Source organism: Grus americana, chromosome 18 (assembly GCF_028858705.1).
Source record: "Grus americana isolate bGruAme1 chromosome 18, bGruAme1.mat, whole genome shotgun sequence".
Classification (NCBI taxonomy): Eukaryota; Metazoa; Chordata; class Aves; order Gruiformes; family Gruidae; genus Grus; species Grus americana.
In genome coordinates, this window is record NC_072869.1 from 3356310 (window position 1) to 3372782 (window position 16473).

General features: G+C 40.2%; 1 protein-coding gene across 5 annotated transcripts in view; it reads right to left on the reverse strand.

The window, feature by feature from the left end:
* CEP112 (centrosomal protein 112) overlaps window positions 1-16473 on the reverse strand; it is a 171800-nt gene that overhangs the window by 32266 nt on the left and 123061 nt on the right. For all 5 annotated transcript variants that reach the window (XR_008579771.1, XM_054846683.1, XM_054846680.1 and 2 more), the window contains 2 exons: window positions 14435-14497; window positions 10006-10155 (listed from right to left, as the gene is read on the reverse strand). Coding sequence is in view for 4 of the 5 variants with exons in the window: in XM_054846683.1 (XP_054702658.1) it covers window positions 10006-10155; window positions 14435-14497 (213 nt within the window). In the remaining variant the exon portion in view is untranslated. The remainder of the gene's footprint in view (window positions 1-10005; window positions 10156-14434; window positions 14498-16473) is intronic.

The window sequence follows — 16473 nt, forward strand, 5'->3', positions numbered from 1 at the left end:
CCTATATCAAATCCTCTTCATCAAGGAAGAGAATAAACACAGTGTAGATGATGCCTGAATCAGGAACAATAAACCATTGCTAGGGAAGGCATCCCAAACTCCAATGCAAGACGGAGTATGCACATTAACTGCAGAATCCATGTGCAAAAGGCTCGAAGAATAATGTATATTTGCAATAAAACTAACCTAGTTTTTCACTTTTTTATACACACATGTACTACATGAACACATAGAGGCACGTTTCCTTGAGCTGCAAGGCAACGAGGTATGCTGGGCCTAACTGAAAATGTTTACAATACAAATTTTAATGGGAAAAGGAGCGAAGTATGATATACAGGAATAGATTGGTGGTTTTTTTCCCCGTTTCTGGACTCTAGTGCTATTTGGGCTGCCAATAGTACACAAAATTTGCACTGAAGGGCAAGTCAAACCAATTTCCCTTAGGATGGAGGCATCTGAAAACTTATTGAGGTTATTATTAGTGCCTACGCATTCTTTAAGCAGATGAACTGCTTCATTTTGAATCCATGTCAAACCACAAGAACTGGCTGATAATAACATTCAATTAAAATGATCTCGTTCTTCTAGAAAAAATTTGGCTAACAGCTAGGTCTCACATTTTCTAGCTGGGCACAATAGGGCGATTGATGCTAGAAGGAAACAGGATAGGTTTATATCAAGGATCCGAAGGGTCAGGTTTGGTGACAGTATTTGTAGGTTTAACCTCTTACACAAATTTGTGAGATGAAAAAGCCACTTCCGCCGAGCACGAAACTGTGAGAAAGTCAGAGCTAGAACTCGCAAATATACAAGTTGTGCTAATGAGACAGATGTTTTGAAAAAAACCCCAAACTTCACACTCGATGCATATTTGTATCTTTTGATGTTGTACTTGGTGCTGCTTCACACCACTCAGGGCTTACTGAGAAAAGCAGAAGCTGCTCCCCTGCTAGGCTGTCTGGGTGAGTTTGCCATCTGATCTACTGAATACACAGATAAAAGTCGCCGCATACTTTTTTTCCTTTTCAAGTACAGTACTGTAACTTGGAAAGTTCCTTTATTCTCAACTTCACTGATGCAAGAAAGTGGCAGAAATATGGCAGCTTTGGCTGCTTTCCTTTAGTAGTTCTTTGTAACTAATCCTCTAATGCTAAGGAAACAATAGGTATTTTCATTTTGTATGGGAAAAAACACTCTAGTTAGAGAAAATAAAGGCAATGCCTTCCAAAAACTTGTAAGAGTGCTACTTACCACTTGATTCCACTGCTACCCTGCCTTTAAATATTGGTAAGTAGTTACCCTGTGCAGGTATCGGATTCTCCAGGTTTCTCTTGTTACGCTTAAGTAAAGCCCAACTATTATGAAAATGGTAAGTTTAACAAAGATATTTCTATTTCACTGTGATCTGCCATTCAAAAGTGTTTGCCAGTCATTTTTTGAAAAAAAAAAAAAAAAATACTCTGATATTTGATCTGCTTGAGTTTCAGTTACATGTAAAGCTGGAGAGCCAGCAGAAAATTCTAAATGGAATCTGAAGTTTTCTAAAGTCAACAGGAATTTTGGCAAGAGCGGTTTAATGCATAAAGCTGAACTCCTCGGTGACTCTCTCCTGCTGATAACCCCGGAGCAGCCAGCACCGTGATTAGTACAAAACCAAAAGCCACCTACATTAGAACATATAGTTTTGCAAACAAATGTTTACACAAATACTGGAAATCGTGTGGGCATGCTGGAAGCAGCCAGTGCAATCTGGTGCTATTCCAGCTCAGTGCTGGGATGAGCCACGCCATAAGAAGGATATCTAAGGGAAATATATGTTGATAAGTAGACCAGGTCCACATCCCCAAATCTCTATTTGCCAAACTTGCGTTACTGTGCCAGGCTTTAAAAATCTTTACTACAGAGTAATAAATGTTTGTGGACTATGGAAGGTTTGCTTTGAAGATGTCATTTTCTCCAGCAATCTTTTGTTGGTTGAATATATAGTTCACACATATTGTGTTTCCACCTACACGGCTGGAGAAGCCCTGCAGACAAGGCTGTTCCAGGAGCAGGGAAGGAGGCTGCGTTCCAGGAACTCACTGGAACTGGAACAAAGAACAGCCCTTGGAAAGTCTACACAGTCCTATGCACAGACTGTTTTACAGATGCCCTGTGTTTGGAGGACATTAGACACTTGTTTTTATCTTTTTTTTTTTTTTTTTTTTCCCCTCTCCATTAAAGTCCTAGACCTTTGAGCACAGGCTCTTCCTCCCAGGCAGTCTGCCTCGTAAGTTCTGGGTATCTCCCCAACTCTGCCTTTCTAAGCACCCCTTTCTCCCTTACATAAAATCCCTGCGCTCTCTGGAGAATAAAACAGCTTTGAAATACAACAGTAAACTGTAAGCATCACAGCGGCCTTAGAAAAGCTAATTTTCACTTTCTTACATCATAGTTATAAACATTGTCTGCCCTTATTTATTAGCTGTGTAGGCTTATGTCAGTATTAGTTAACGCTTACTAATAAGAGTCTTTTCTCTGTACCTTTTTAATCGCCTAGGACCCCATCCAGTGTTATTACTCCTGTCTTGTCAGTTAAAAGCGGTGAATTTTATGGTTTGTTTTGAATTCCTTTTCATCATTTTTCCAGTGCAAAATTAGTGTAGTCCACCTCATTCAAAGAAGCCGATAGCTTAGCTATATAAGACTTTACATTTCATTATGCATTTATGGAATCTTTAATTCCATAATTTGGAGACTGGTAGATGTCAGGTGGCATCTCTTCTACGACTGAAAAAAGACTAAAAATGACTTCATGCAGCAAAGTGCCTTCTGGAGGGAAAGCAAAACACTGAGGACAGCAATGATAATGTAGGAAAAAGTAAAAATACAAACTTTTAAACCTGCCAGATAAAACTGGACTGCAGTTCAGAGGACTAGGCAAGCACTAGTTCTAGTCTTTTATAAAACTTGTAAGCATGATTTTGCTGTGGGCCATGGTAAGTTCTTCAATGTGTTGAGACATGAAAAGTCAAGAAAAATGCCAGAGTGCAAAGCTTGCTGCAGGAAAAAAAAAGATGACTCAATTCTTTGCCTCACAAAGCATGTCAAAGATATTATAAAGTACTTACAGATGCTCAGCCACTCGGATTGCCTGATTGGCTGAACATCTGAAACCCTGTAATTTTGAAGGGAAGGTACTATGCTCCAGACAATGAAATAATTTCTGTGGCAACAAAAGAAGAGATATGATTATGAAAAGGAGCGAAAATCAGAATTTCAGTTGTGATTAACAACTGTTTAACCTTAACACAAAAATAAGCCTATTTTTGTTACTATTTATACTGAATGTGTCAATACAGCCTTTCAAAGACAACCATGGAATGGAATCAAGAGATGGAGCATGAGCAACAGTCAATAAGCTCGGGGCTAAACCCTCATTTCTCGAACAGACTGAATTTGGGTGAAACTAGTATTCATATAAACAAAGACTGTGAAAAACAGGTGCCTCAGAGATTGGAGCCCATGTAAAAGAGAAAGCAAAATCCTAAAAAGCCCTGCAGATTTCATTTACCTATCCTTTTGGAAGATACAATTTCCTCTGCTGATCAAACAGAATATAGGAAATTATGAGCAAGATAATGTTATTTGCCTGGTAAATTTTAATGACTGCTTTACAATGCTAAGGTACAAATGTTGGTGCTTTGTAATTCCCAGCTAATAAAAGACACTGCAGAGTTATTAGTAGCATTATAGACTACAGTCAGCGACAAAGAAATAGAGATCCATGAAAAATGACTCCATGTATTTAACATCAAGAGTGTCCGTTGAAACTATTTATTTCACCATGCCAAATAGTTTATCATGGCAATGCTTAGCCACAAAAGCAATTAGATGGATTTGAGAACCCTCTGGAGAGCTTGTGACATACACATCTCTGAAGATCTTCAATGACTGACAGAATTTGGCATGTCTGTGGCCATCGAACCATCACAAACTGTAACGCACGTTCTGACCAGATGTCTTATAAGACATGAGTCGGTGTCAGCTTCAACAGTGCAATGCTGACCTCCTTTCTACAGGCACTCTTAGCTAAAAAAACCCTACACCTTCAGCCAAGTTAACATAAAAAATACAATAAAATACAAAATAAAAAAAAAAGAAGACAGAAAAAGGGTGCTATTGGCAAAAGTTTATTACGCAGCTATTGAACAGTACTCTGGATTGCAATAGCTAAGCCTGCTCCATCAATGTATGCTGGAGAAGAGAGCAAGTCAAGACTCACTTAAGAAAAAGTCCTTGAAAAAATGTTTTCACCTTACCTGAAGTTTTAAATTTTAATTTTTAGTTTACACCAAGCTTTCAGGTTCTTTTTCCCTAAACAATGTCCTCAGTGCTATCAGTTACAAAAGGTCAGAGCCTTCTGAACAACCAGTCATTACAGTCTTTCTGCTGTAAACACAAAGAAAATGCTGAACATGTTAATTATTTCCCCTTTATTTGCCACGGCTTGGAAACTTGTCAGCAGCCTTAACAAAAAGGTAGAGGACTGAACTGGCCCAGCATTCTCAAAAGTGTCTGACGGGACTGCGAGTGTCCTCATTAGATGTGGCTTTCACGCTGGGCAATCTCACTTCCAGAATCACTCCACAGTTTTGTTACTGTTTGGATCCTGGAACTGTTCTCGCAGAAGGGCTGAGGCACCCACGGATGCACGGATCCAGAGTTAATTTCCATCTTTGCCACAAACCTTGAATAAAGTCAAGGCTCTACCCTCCAGTGTCTCGTTTGTAAGATAGGACCAAAACCGCTTCTTCTCTGTTCTCTAGATCAGGTCAATTTAGGTTGTACGCTTTCCGATGCCTCTCCTCCCTTAATAAGCACTAACAAGGACATCTAAAACGCTGAGAGTTAGCTTTGCTTGGGACTTTTAAACCAACAAATTAGAGTTATTTGTTTCTTACTAAACCCGACATTGGCTATTGCAGAGTACAATGGTGGAATTCCAAGAGGTACTTTGAGGACAATAGACTAAATACCGCTGCAGAACTGCAGTCGCTCAGTTAATGTTCCCGTAGCTCTGACATGCTTTTTCTTTTAATACAAACTATTATTTGTAATTACAAGTGGAATTTGCTAATGAACATGGTTGATAATGAAATATAACTATGCACAAAATTAGCTTGTTCACAAAATTTTTAAAAACCCAGTTCTTCTGATACACTGCATTTTAGAGATGTTTGTAAATACCACCAGTATATTTTGACAACTACTTTCTGGAAACAAAGATATCAGGTGCCCTTAAAGAAATGTTCTGAATGCTTTAAAACATCCCAAGGTTTAAAATCATTTGTTTTACTTTTAGCAGGAAGCAAACATGAAAGGGAGGGGGGGGTTATGCAAATCTAAGGAGGAGGACACGGGCCCAGGCACGTCGCCTGGCGCAGCAGGACACGGGCAGACCGGAGGGGTGGCTGGGCGGCAGACAGGCGCTCCGAGCATCAAGCCCAAGAGACCGCACTCCCTCTTTATCATGACATGCCAAAATAGAGTGATATCACCATAACCCCCCCCCATGGAAACAGTATTCCAGAATAAAATGAAATAGAGTACCCCACACAAGGCCTGACTCAAGCATAACTATAGCAGAGTATTTGGTTATAGCTGCGTTGAGAAATTTCACTGTTTTGATAAAACCCTCAACCCAGCCTTTGCATAAAGGACGTTATCTTTTTGCTCCAAGATACGACAGCATCTAACAAATATATGATGATGTTGAGAATGCTCAATGCTCACATAAGCTCAGACAATTTTAAACCAGAAGTTTTCTCCTTTGTTCTGCTGTGGCTATAAAATACACTTTTGATGTTTTTCCCTCCCAACATTTTTAAACATAACAAAGAAAAACAACTGTTTCAAAATTTTTCACACTAAGGGGAACATTATTCTATGACATTCTTTCCTAGAAATCTTTTAAGTCTTATTTATTAACAGAATTAATCAGATCATAAGCTGGCTGACACACAAAGTGTTGAAATATGTCATATTCAAGCCATGTTTTGCTAATGAAATTTTGGTGTTAATTCAGGGGATATAACAGAATCCTCAAATCTGTAGTGTGAGCCAAACAACAAATGTGGTTCCTCTGGCAAAAAAGCATCATTTTCTCCTTTTTCTGTTGTGGGTTTGTCACTGCATGCTCTCCATCATCCATTTCTTTCCAGAATCTACTTTTTGATGTGGAGTCCCTACTTGGCCCTCGACTTCCAGATTAAAACACTCTGAACATGTTTTGTCATTCCAGTCCCAGGAGCTGTTTTACACTTTCAATCCCAGGATCCAAAAGGATTTCATAAAAAAAAAAAACCAACACACCAAGGCTGGGATTTTATAAATAACCTCAAGGTATCTCTGCAATGCCATCAACTTTTTGCTAGTACTGAGTCCAGCCAGTAACCACCGCCAAAAGCAGCAGCAAAGTTAGGTAAATGCTCTGACCATCTGACTGTATTGAGGTCCAGGTTGTTGTGGCGAGATTGCTATCACGATACAAGAAAGCTAATTTAAATTTAGCCTTAATAAGTTTACTCTATACTTCAGTGACCGACGTAGCTCCTGCTACATTCTCAAGAGTTCAGCACCCAAACCCTTACTGGAGGGTGCCTTCTGAAATCCCAGTCTAAACCATCACAAATGGGTTAACGGACATGGCAATTTAAGCAGCTTTTCCAAGCATCTGCAGGGCATTAATATAATTGCGCTCTCAACTAATCCTACGGTCTAAACCAATGGTTCCTGATCTTTGAAGTGTAAGCACGTTACAGGAGAGGCATGGCACAGAGACCAGGTGGGCTTTGCTGGATTTGCCCCATGCCAGGCCAATTGTAGTGTCCTTCGAGTCTGCTCCAAAGAATACAAGCCCCGGTAAATTCAAAGCACAGATAGCTATGTGGCACGGAACGGAGAGTGGTGCTTTTGGGATCGTTCTCTTGCCAGCGCTGTGGTAATCCCAAAAGGCTCAAACTCAACAGCAGCAAAAAGGCAGCGACAGGAGTCGCTCGGTTGTTCAACGCCTTGTCAGACCACTGCTTCTGAGGTCTTCGCTATCAGACATCGCAACGCGATGGCATCCAAATTGGTTACTTTATAAGCCACAAGAAAGGAATGCGATGAGCCAAAATTTTGTCTTGATTTTATGACTCTGATGGCACAAACTTTGACTTGCCCTCAGGCCAGACAAATCGCGGTGCAATACGGAATGCCAAGTACTTTAAGCATGTGTCTCAAACTGACCCAAACGGAGGCCATCTGAAGGCAAAAAGGGTTGCTCAGATAGAGTTTTTAGGTTCTCAAAAGAAGCAAAATGTTCTTAAATGTTTAATTTATTCTTTTTCGCTAATGTTTACTACACTATTAAAAAAAAAAAAACCACCCAAAAAATTTAAGGAGAGAGATACAACTGTGAAATAATAACAACTTAGAAATCTTTAACTAGCAGAGAGAGTCAGGAATTTGAATTAACATCAAAATCATGTATTATGGCATCCACATCTGGATATCACTTTACTGACTAAATCCAAAACTTCTCTGAGAGCCAGTTGGTTTCTGTAAAAATGTATTTCTCCCTTTGAAAGGAAATAATAATCAGAAGGTCTTACAGGAAGTCAACCCAATACCATATAAAGGAAATTGTAATCTGTTCCTCAATGTTAGTTTAAATCAATGTTTTATTTAGCAAAAGCCCATTTTTTAACGACAGTCTTTTCAATAGCTTATACTATATTAAGCCTTCTCAAAGGCTTATGCTATATTAAGAATTGCTTTGTCTTTAGAATGCTTCTTTAATCATCCCTCAAGATCATCAGCTTGCCCTAGGTTAGATTTGTTCCCCATCTCTAGGACATCTAGGATTCCACTTTCACCAGAACCATTTTTTTTTTGCCCCAGGCTAATAAAAAGCAAAGTGTTTCTGCATATGCTCGTCTAGAAGTATGTGTGGTTCTTAAAAATATGAAGTGATTGAATATTAAAAACACTTCTTTCTGCTTCCAGAAGCATACACAGCAGTTTACCTTCCCAAGAATTTTCTGTTTGGGTATCTGGCTTTCAGTAAATTTCCATTAAATCAGTGTTTCAAAGGAAGATTTTTTTTAAAAGTACAATATTAACGATACTAAACAAAGTTCAAGAACTCCAAGCATAACAGCTCCTGCAATTTCTTCCCCAAGTTGACCAAATCTTACAAAACATACTCACAGCACCAGTGCTAAAATCTCTCTGGGACACTGCTCAGAAACCCTGTGCAGAATTCCCCTTTGGTTTTTACATATTTCAAGACATTTTGAGGTAATAATGTCAAAATGAAGTTTATAATAGCCGAACACGGATTTACATGGAGGACTTCATACAACCTATCATCATTAGGGTTTAAAAACTGTTGTTACCAACAGCTGAATTATTTCCACTGAATGTAATTTAGTTTAGGTGAATCCATAAATTCGACAGTAGCACTTGCACCAGGTGCTAAGAAAAAAGCTAGTAAACGGTCTAAAATACATATTTCAAATATATAACTCCAGAAGGTGTAATGCGCGATGACTGTTGAATTACAGCATACTTCTGACTATATGGATGACTATTCCGCTGTCACAGGGTTTCTGTATATCTAGGTGGCCACTGGAAAAGCGGAGAACTACAAATAGCACATTTTCCTAGTTGGCAAAAAGCCACCTGTACCACAAAATAATGTGATTTAACTAGTTGCAGATCCTTGTGATAATAAAAGTTACCTCTAGTGGTTCAGTTCAGATAACAGATTATAGCCAACATCTACATGGTTATACCTGTGACGGAAGAGACTAAAGATCGATCAGAAAGAAAATTCTCTTCCTCAACACACACACACACACACACACACACACACAGACGTTTTCCTTGAGGGGAAAAAAAATCATTTAAAAAAAAGAACACTCTGAAGATGATGAGATAGTAATGTCCACCTAATTTCCTTATGCAAATCATTCAGATGTAGAAGATGACATTAACTGTACCGCAATTGGACATCAGATAGTTCCCACATGTAAAAAGTCCCATGGCTTCTTTTCAGCACAAAAAGTTAGAAAAACCATAGGAGTTCATTTTTTCATGAGTTTCTGGATTTAACAACAGAATTCTTTGTTTGGTACTAGTAAATGTCTTTACGAAGAAAAAAAGGAGTTTCCTTCTTCTATAAAACTTTTAATGAAGTGTTTTGATTGTCAACCCTAGCAGATTACACAGTTTCAAAAATCATTGCTCTTTACTACTCTGAAAGGAAAAACGTCTAAACAATAATTCTGCTTGCTTCTGTAGGTGGGATTCTCTGCGGCCACTTTGAATCAGGGTGTCAAAGCAGCAAGGAACAGAGTCTCAATATTCGGAACATGTAGTCTCTTAAAGCTTCTTTGAAAAAGACCAGAGAATGCAACTCTGATGCAAATTATGTAGAAATCTGATGAAAAAAGTTACAACCAACAACTATTTTATTCCATTTGTATTTAGCAGAGACTTTGTTTTCAGTGGAACCTCAGAACGTTTCCTTCATCGCAGCCTTAAACATGAAAGGTGCGATCGCCTTGTGAAAACCAAGCTAAAGCCCAAGCCATCCTGCTGGCTCTTGGGTGGTGCAACTCGGCTCTCCTATTTTTCACTTTTTTTCCTTCCCAAGTACTGAAAGCACTGTATAAAGGTGCTGAAAATACGTTAAAATATCTGAGTCAACATTAAAAGAAAGAGAACAGGAAAGTTTGAAGTATTTGACTGAAGTGGATGGATTAGACTCGCCAAACCCAAACGTTTCATGCAGGCATATGATCAGCTAGAGGAAAGAGAGCCTGAGTCATCAGCTACATCAAAGTCAAGGTCCAGTGAATGGAATGAGTGAGTGCTGTGTGAACAGGAACGATACCTGCCTTCATCTGCCCACTGCAGAACTTTTAATTACACTCAAACAGCCAGTAGCATCAGTGACTAAAATCCCCAGATTACCTTGATTGCTCTGTCATTATCTGTAATCAGCTGCTGCTTCTTATCTTCAAACTTTTGTACAACTTCCTGGAGCCGCTGCTCTGCGGCAAGCTGCTGCCGGCTGTTCTCCTCTGTCAGAGAGGAAATGGTTGTCTTAAGTTCAGCTATGATCTAAAAAGAAAAGAGCATGCTGAATCTCTCTTCAGTAAAAGGCATGTATTTTGCATGTTTTTATACTCGGTACAAGCATGGCATTGGCAAACTCTGCTGTGCAAGCGAAATATTTTAAATTAACGAATTACACACTAGCGAGCATGAAATTCCACGCGGAGAAAAAGGAATATAGTAAGTCTACGAATGACAAAAATTGCTGAACACAAAATATTTGGAAGGGTTTTCCACTATGACATTCCAAAATATTTACTCATGAGAACAAAGCACATCTGTGATCCTCAAAACAGAGCGTGTTTCCAGTCTTCCACTGCACTGAAACCAGTCCTGCAAATTTACATAGTGATGGTGGTGGTAGTTTTCTAGAAGGATACTTTAGAACTTGATGCTGCGAGAAGGAAGAAACCCAAATTTACATACTGAACTGGATAGTGACTGGGGGCCCCAGTACAGGAGAGACATGGAGCTGTTGGAGCGAGTCCAGAGGAGGTCACGAAGCTGATCCGAGGGCTGGAGCATCTCACCTGTGAGGACAGGCTGAGAGAGTTGGGGTTGTTCAGCCTGGAGAAAAGGCGGCTCCGGGGAGATCTAATTGCGGCTTACCAGTACCTGAAGGGGCCTACAGGAAAGATGGTGAGGGACTGTTTGTCAGGGAGTGTAGTGACAGGACAAGGGGCAATAGGTTTAAGCTGAAGGAGGGTCGATGTAGATTAGATGTTAGAAAGAAATTCTTTACTGTTAGAGTGGTGAGGCACTGGAACAGGTTGCCCAGAGAGGTTGTGGAGGCCCCATCCCTGGAAGTGTTTAAGACCAGGTGGGATGAGGCTTTGGGCAATGTGGTCTGGTGGAGGGTGTCCCTGCCCGCAGCAGGGGGGTTGGAACTAGATGATCTTTAAGGTCCCTTCCAACCCAAACCATTCTATGATTCTATGATTTCTGAGCTGCTGAAAGGAGCATATTCTGCTTAGCAATAGAGTGGGGACATGATTCAATGTCCAGGACCCTTAAACTAGGCCTTTTACATCATTCACTCATCATTTGTTGAAATGTACTTGTCTCACCTTTTTTATCACTGTGGAAAGTCATAACTAAACTTGATCCTTCAGGCATATTTACAGAATTTTATGCTGACATATAAGTCATCACCCAGCAAAGCACTTTAACGTATGGGAGAGTCACTGACTTTAATGTATATATTCAAGCTTAAGGTGAAGCTGCTGTAGCAGCATGACATAGTCTGATTCTAAAAACACTTCAGCACATGGGCAGTTCAGGGAGACACTACCAGAGTGCTCAGACTTGTGTGTTTGCAAGGCCTCCTCATCGGTAGAAAAACATTTAACTACACTAAGGCCACAGTTATTTAGGAAAAAATGGGGATTTTAGAACTACTAATAGGATAAGACTAACATAATAAAAAATATTCTACAAATGAAGGTACTAGAATCACTGGGGAAAGGGAAAAGGACTGATTAAAACTACTGTAAATTTATTTATCTGCTTTACTACCTGAAGACCTCAGAGAGCAACAAGATTATGAGCAAAACCTACGTGGATATTTCTGTGTTTCTCTTCTAAAAACAAATGCATATTAAAAAAGATAATATACCAATCAAAAGGAGGGCTATTTGCTCTTAATGAGATCAAGGGGCCGAAGTTTAGAGATTACCTGGATAGGTGTAACTCTTCAGGCAGAATTAAGCAGCATCACTGGTTTTGCAATTTAGATCGTTTACACGACACACAATTTGCACAAATTTGGCTTTGCTAGGTGTGTAGCACACACAGTGAGAAAGCAAGTGACAGCGATGGATCATAAAAATTATTAAGATAACTTGAAGCCATGCAAACCTGTACCACTTTGTGTATGTTCCATTTTGTCACTTTTTAAATATAAAACAAAATAACAAACCCTTTAATACAACACGAAGCTGCGATTTAAAGCTTTTACTGGATTAAGACCCTGGACTAGCATCGAAGTTCTGAAATGTATGCAAGGAAATTTCGACATGGATTGATGGAGAAAGATCTGCTTTGTGCAGTACTTTTCAGAGAAAAAAAAATAAAAATCTGTTTACTTTGTATAAACTTCAGAGGAAATTTCTTGAAATATCTCCTCTGTGTGGGTGTTAAAAGTGAACGTTCCAAGAGGCCACAGAGAGTAAGATTAGACAGATGTTGTCAGCAACATGACCACAAGAAAAGTTGCAATTGACCTATTATTAATACTGAGCTACAAAAAAAACTATGTTCAAGTAACTTCAGGGATTTGATTCAAACCCACAAAAGTAAAGAAATTCAGACATCAGGGTGAAACTCCTTTATTGTGCCAAATAGCCCTGACATATGATGTATGTGTTGTGTCTGCCACAGAAAGCGCAGAGGGATGCCAGTTCTGGTCACTGGGCCCATCTCTCCGCAGTGAAGAGAACAGTGTATTAGCTGCAGCAACGCCTAGTTTAAAAAAAAAAAGTCTCAATTTTTTTCCGTTTCAAGACTATTCTACAGGCCAATAAATTTCAGTCTGACAAAATGTATTATGACATTTAGTTTAAATAGTTATTACCTTGTACTACACTACCTAGGTGTTCCCACTGTAACAATTGAAGCAATTTCCCTCACCCTTTGTTTAAAAATTCAGAAATGCTTAAATTATTCCATCAGTTTTTAATGAATGGTTTACACAGTAAACTATGTCTGGCATAGAGAGGCTGATTTTTGATTACACTCACTAGGCATGACAATAGTATAAAAATGACAATGACAAAAGATAAAAGAGAGATAGAAATGAAAAGGATTCTCTTCCTTAAGGTCTGGCATGCATTAAATGTTACTTTTTGAGCTTTATCATTTTTCTGCTATTCAGGTTCAGATGGCAAGATAAAAAAAACCAGGTTTTTTTGTGTTGTTGTTTCTTTCTTTCTAAATAAGGGTCTCAACAAATTACTAAAAAGGCATTTAGGAAAGTATTCTCTCTGATTTATCACAGAATTGTGGAATTGGTGAGGATGGACAGGACCAGCTCAAGCAGGGTCACCCAAAGCTGGTTGCTCAGGACCATGTCCAGTTGGGTTTTGAGTACCTCCAAGGATGGAGACACCCCAACGTCTCTGTATGCAAATAAATGTGCAGAAAATACACATCAGGTTTTAGAAATATCATGTAAAAATACATTTAACAATGATTCTGATAAATGCAGTTTCAAAAAATGCGGTGTGAAAAAATGTGATAGTCCAATGAAATCTCATTGAAATAAGCCAAAATTTTGGACAAGTTTTACAGACAATGAGACTCAAAGGTAGCTGAAAAGCTGAAATCAAGAGCTTTAAAATATTTTAAAGTGCTTGTAATAAGGTTTGCAATTTGTCATTGTCGCCCTGATCACCTCTGCCTAGGATAGAGGCTTCTAATCTATTCTTTGCAGTGTTTTTATTGATTTTAAAAGAGTATTCTTAGACTATTGTTGGTATTGCTGAAAACACACTTCGCAAGAAAGAGGCAGGCATTCTGCTGTGGTTCGGAGGAATGAGAAGAATGACCCCTCCGCATAAATCCTCGTGGCAATTTTCTTATTATTAAAAGCTTAACTTCTGGTTGCATCTCCATCATTTTTCACACTTCAGTACTACCTGTCAATCAATCTGGAAGCTGAAGTATTTAAAAATCATCCTGTCATCATTTTTAAGCATATATGTAAATTCAACATGCATTTTCATCTTCCATGTTCAAAATACTACTCTGAAGAACAAAAACTCAAGTCAAAACCAGTTTGCTTTCAGGACAGTGACATTCTTCAAAGGGTTTTTGGGCAGAAACCCTGAACTGGCTAGGAGCAACGATAAACATTAAACGGCAGAGTTGGGACTGCCGTCCTGCCATCAGCTGTGCAGGCAAAAACCACCCTTGTGACACATAATGCAAGTCCTGGTTGTGCAACTGCTCCTGATTTTATGAGATGTGCTGGTTGACGGAGCACCTCGCCTTCCCTTCCCACTGGCTGAGGGAGGACTCAGTCCTCTTGGGTCCTCAGGAGAAGAAAAAATAGATGAAAAAGATGAAATTTAGAACTCAAAAAAATTCCTACCCATTTTTTCTAGTGAGTTTAATGCTCTGTGTTTTTTGAAAGGTTAAAATCTGCAAGACAGACATTGGATGTTTGATTGGGAAATGGTTATGGCTTCTCTTGATCATCAAGACCAAGAGCAGAAGTAATTACACTTTTCATCAAGTTTCCAAATCAAATGGATTCACGTGAGGTTCCTGCCTTCTCGCTACCTACCTGCGAGGATTTAGCCAGCTTCTGACTGTACTCCTTCTCAGTCTGCTTCAGCCGGCTGTTTGCCTGAAATACACACAAAAGGCAACCAGATTAGCTCAGATGAAGAACGTGTACAGACACTTTGCCACCGACCCCTCCGCTTGGCACCTCATCCACATGCCTATCGCTGAGCGGCTGGGACCCGCGCCAACTCCAACGCCCTTTTGTGGCAGCCAAAAAACCGCAAGGGCTTGCCTTTGATCTCCGGCCAACTATTCATCACTTGAAAGAGGGGAGAAATTGTACCTCTGCTGCCAATTATTAGACAAACATAAAGACTTCTGCAGATTAAAAAAAAAAGAAAAAAAAAAAGAGTGAGTTTGTGTGTGTGGCAGGAGGGAGGTAACACACACACGAGGTTATCAGGGTGACTTCATTTCTAAACGGAGGGAAAAGGAAAGGAGAAAGTCCCAGGCACCGGCTGCAAGGGTACAGCGCGACATGGAGGACACGACTTCGTGTCTCAGCTTGGTGTCTGGAACTGCCTTCTGTCCCATTGCACGTCCCTTCTTCTTTAAAGGTGGTGATTGCACTGAAAATCGAGCCAAGGTGCAGCTGAACCAACCAGGAGCTCTTGGACATACTGCTCTTCCCTTCTCCTAGCATTTTTTTTTTTTTTTTACAAGTCAAAGATAAAGAATAAAACAAACTGAAAACAAGGCTGCTTTGTCATACTGGAATCCAATAAGCACATATATCTATAATTCTGGGGAAAAATAGCTCTTAAGGTTTTTTCCTTAAATAATTTAATTTCAGAAATAATTTGATAATTACTAAAATAAATTCAATCTAATTTCAGGACAAAATTCTGATTTGTATTTTTCTTGCCAAGTGCCACAGTATTATATTGATAGACCGTCCTCAAAACGCTGTCCTCAAATGAACTGCTAAGCGCTCTTGTTTTCTTGGCTCTAAAATTTGAGGACAGGTGTCTAAGAAAAATATTTTCTTAGGGGGACAGAATATTACGAAGCCGAGTTCTGAAGCAAATTTAAGCTGATTAAGTTTTCAAAATCTATCTGACCTCGTGTTCAAATCTTTGATCTGTCGTCCTTAGTTTTACGGCACAGCATCCAGCACACAAACACAAGCTCCTTCAGCTGCCCGCGTGCCAGCGCCCGTTTTGGGGGACCCCGAAGCCTCTGAGCCCTGTTTGGATCCAGTTGCAAGACTGAAACTCCAGTTCTGCAAACACCAGGGACTGCAGTCAAGCAAATAGTCTTATTGATTTTACTGGACTATAAATTTAGGAGCTTTAAAGCTGCAGACAGTGTTTGCGAATCACCGCCAAGCATGACAGGACTCGAATCATCTCATACAATCCAGGCAGTAACGTACAGTGCAGCTTAACGTAAGTGTATTACAGCCGTTAAAAATAATCTTACAGGTTACATGATACTTGAGGGAGGGGATTCCGCCCCTCTGCTCCACTCTGGTGAGACCCCCCTGCAGTACTGCATCCAGCTCTGGGGTCCCCAGCACAAGAAGGACATGGAGCTGTTGGAGCAAGGCCAGAGGAGAACATGGAGATGATGCAAGGGCTGGAGCACCTCTGCTATGGAGACAGGCTGAGAGAGTTGGGCTTGTTCAGCCCGGAGAAGAGAAGGCTCCAGGGAGACCTTAGAGCCCCTTCCAGTCCCTACAGGGGCTCCAGGAAAGCTGGAGAGAGACTGGTGACAAGGGCAGGGAGTGACAGGACAAGGGGGAATGGCCTGAAGCTGCAGGAGGGGAGATGGAGATGAGATATTAGGAAGAAATCCTTCCCTGTGAGGGTGCTGAGGCCCTGGCACAGGTTGCCCAGAGAAGCTGTGGCTGCCCCTGGCTCCCTGGCAGTGTTCAAGGCCAGGTTGGATGGGGCTTTGGGCAACCTGGGCTGGTGGAGGGTGTCCCTGCCCATGGCAGGGGTGGGACTGGGTGGGCTGTGAGGTCCCTTCCAACCCAAACCATTCTATGGTTCTGATACTGCAATTTAAGATCTTGAGTCCCCTCAAATTCCAAGA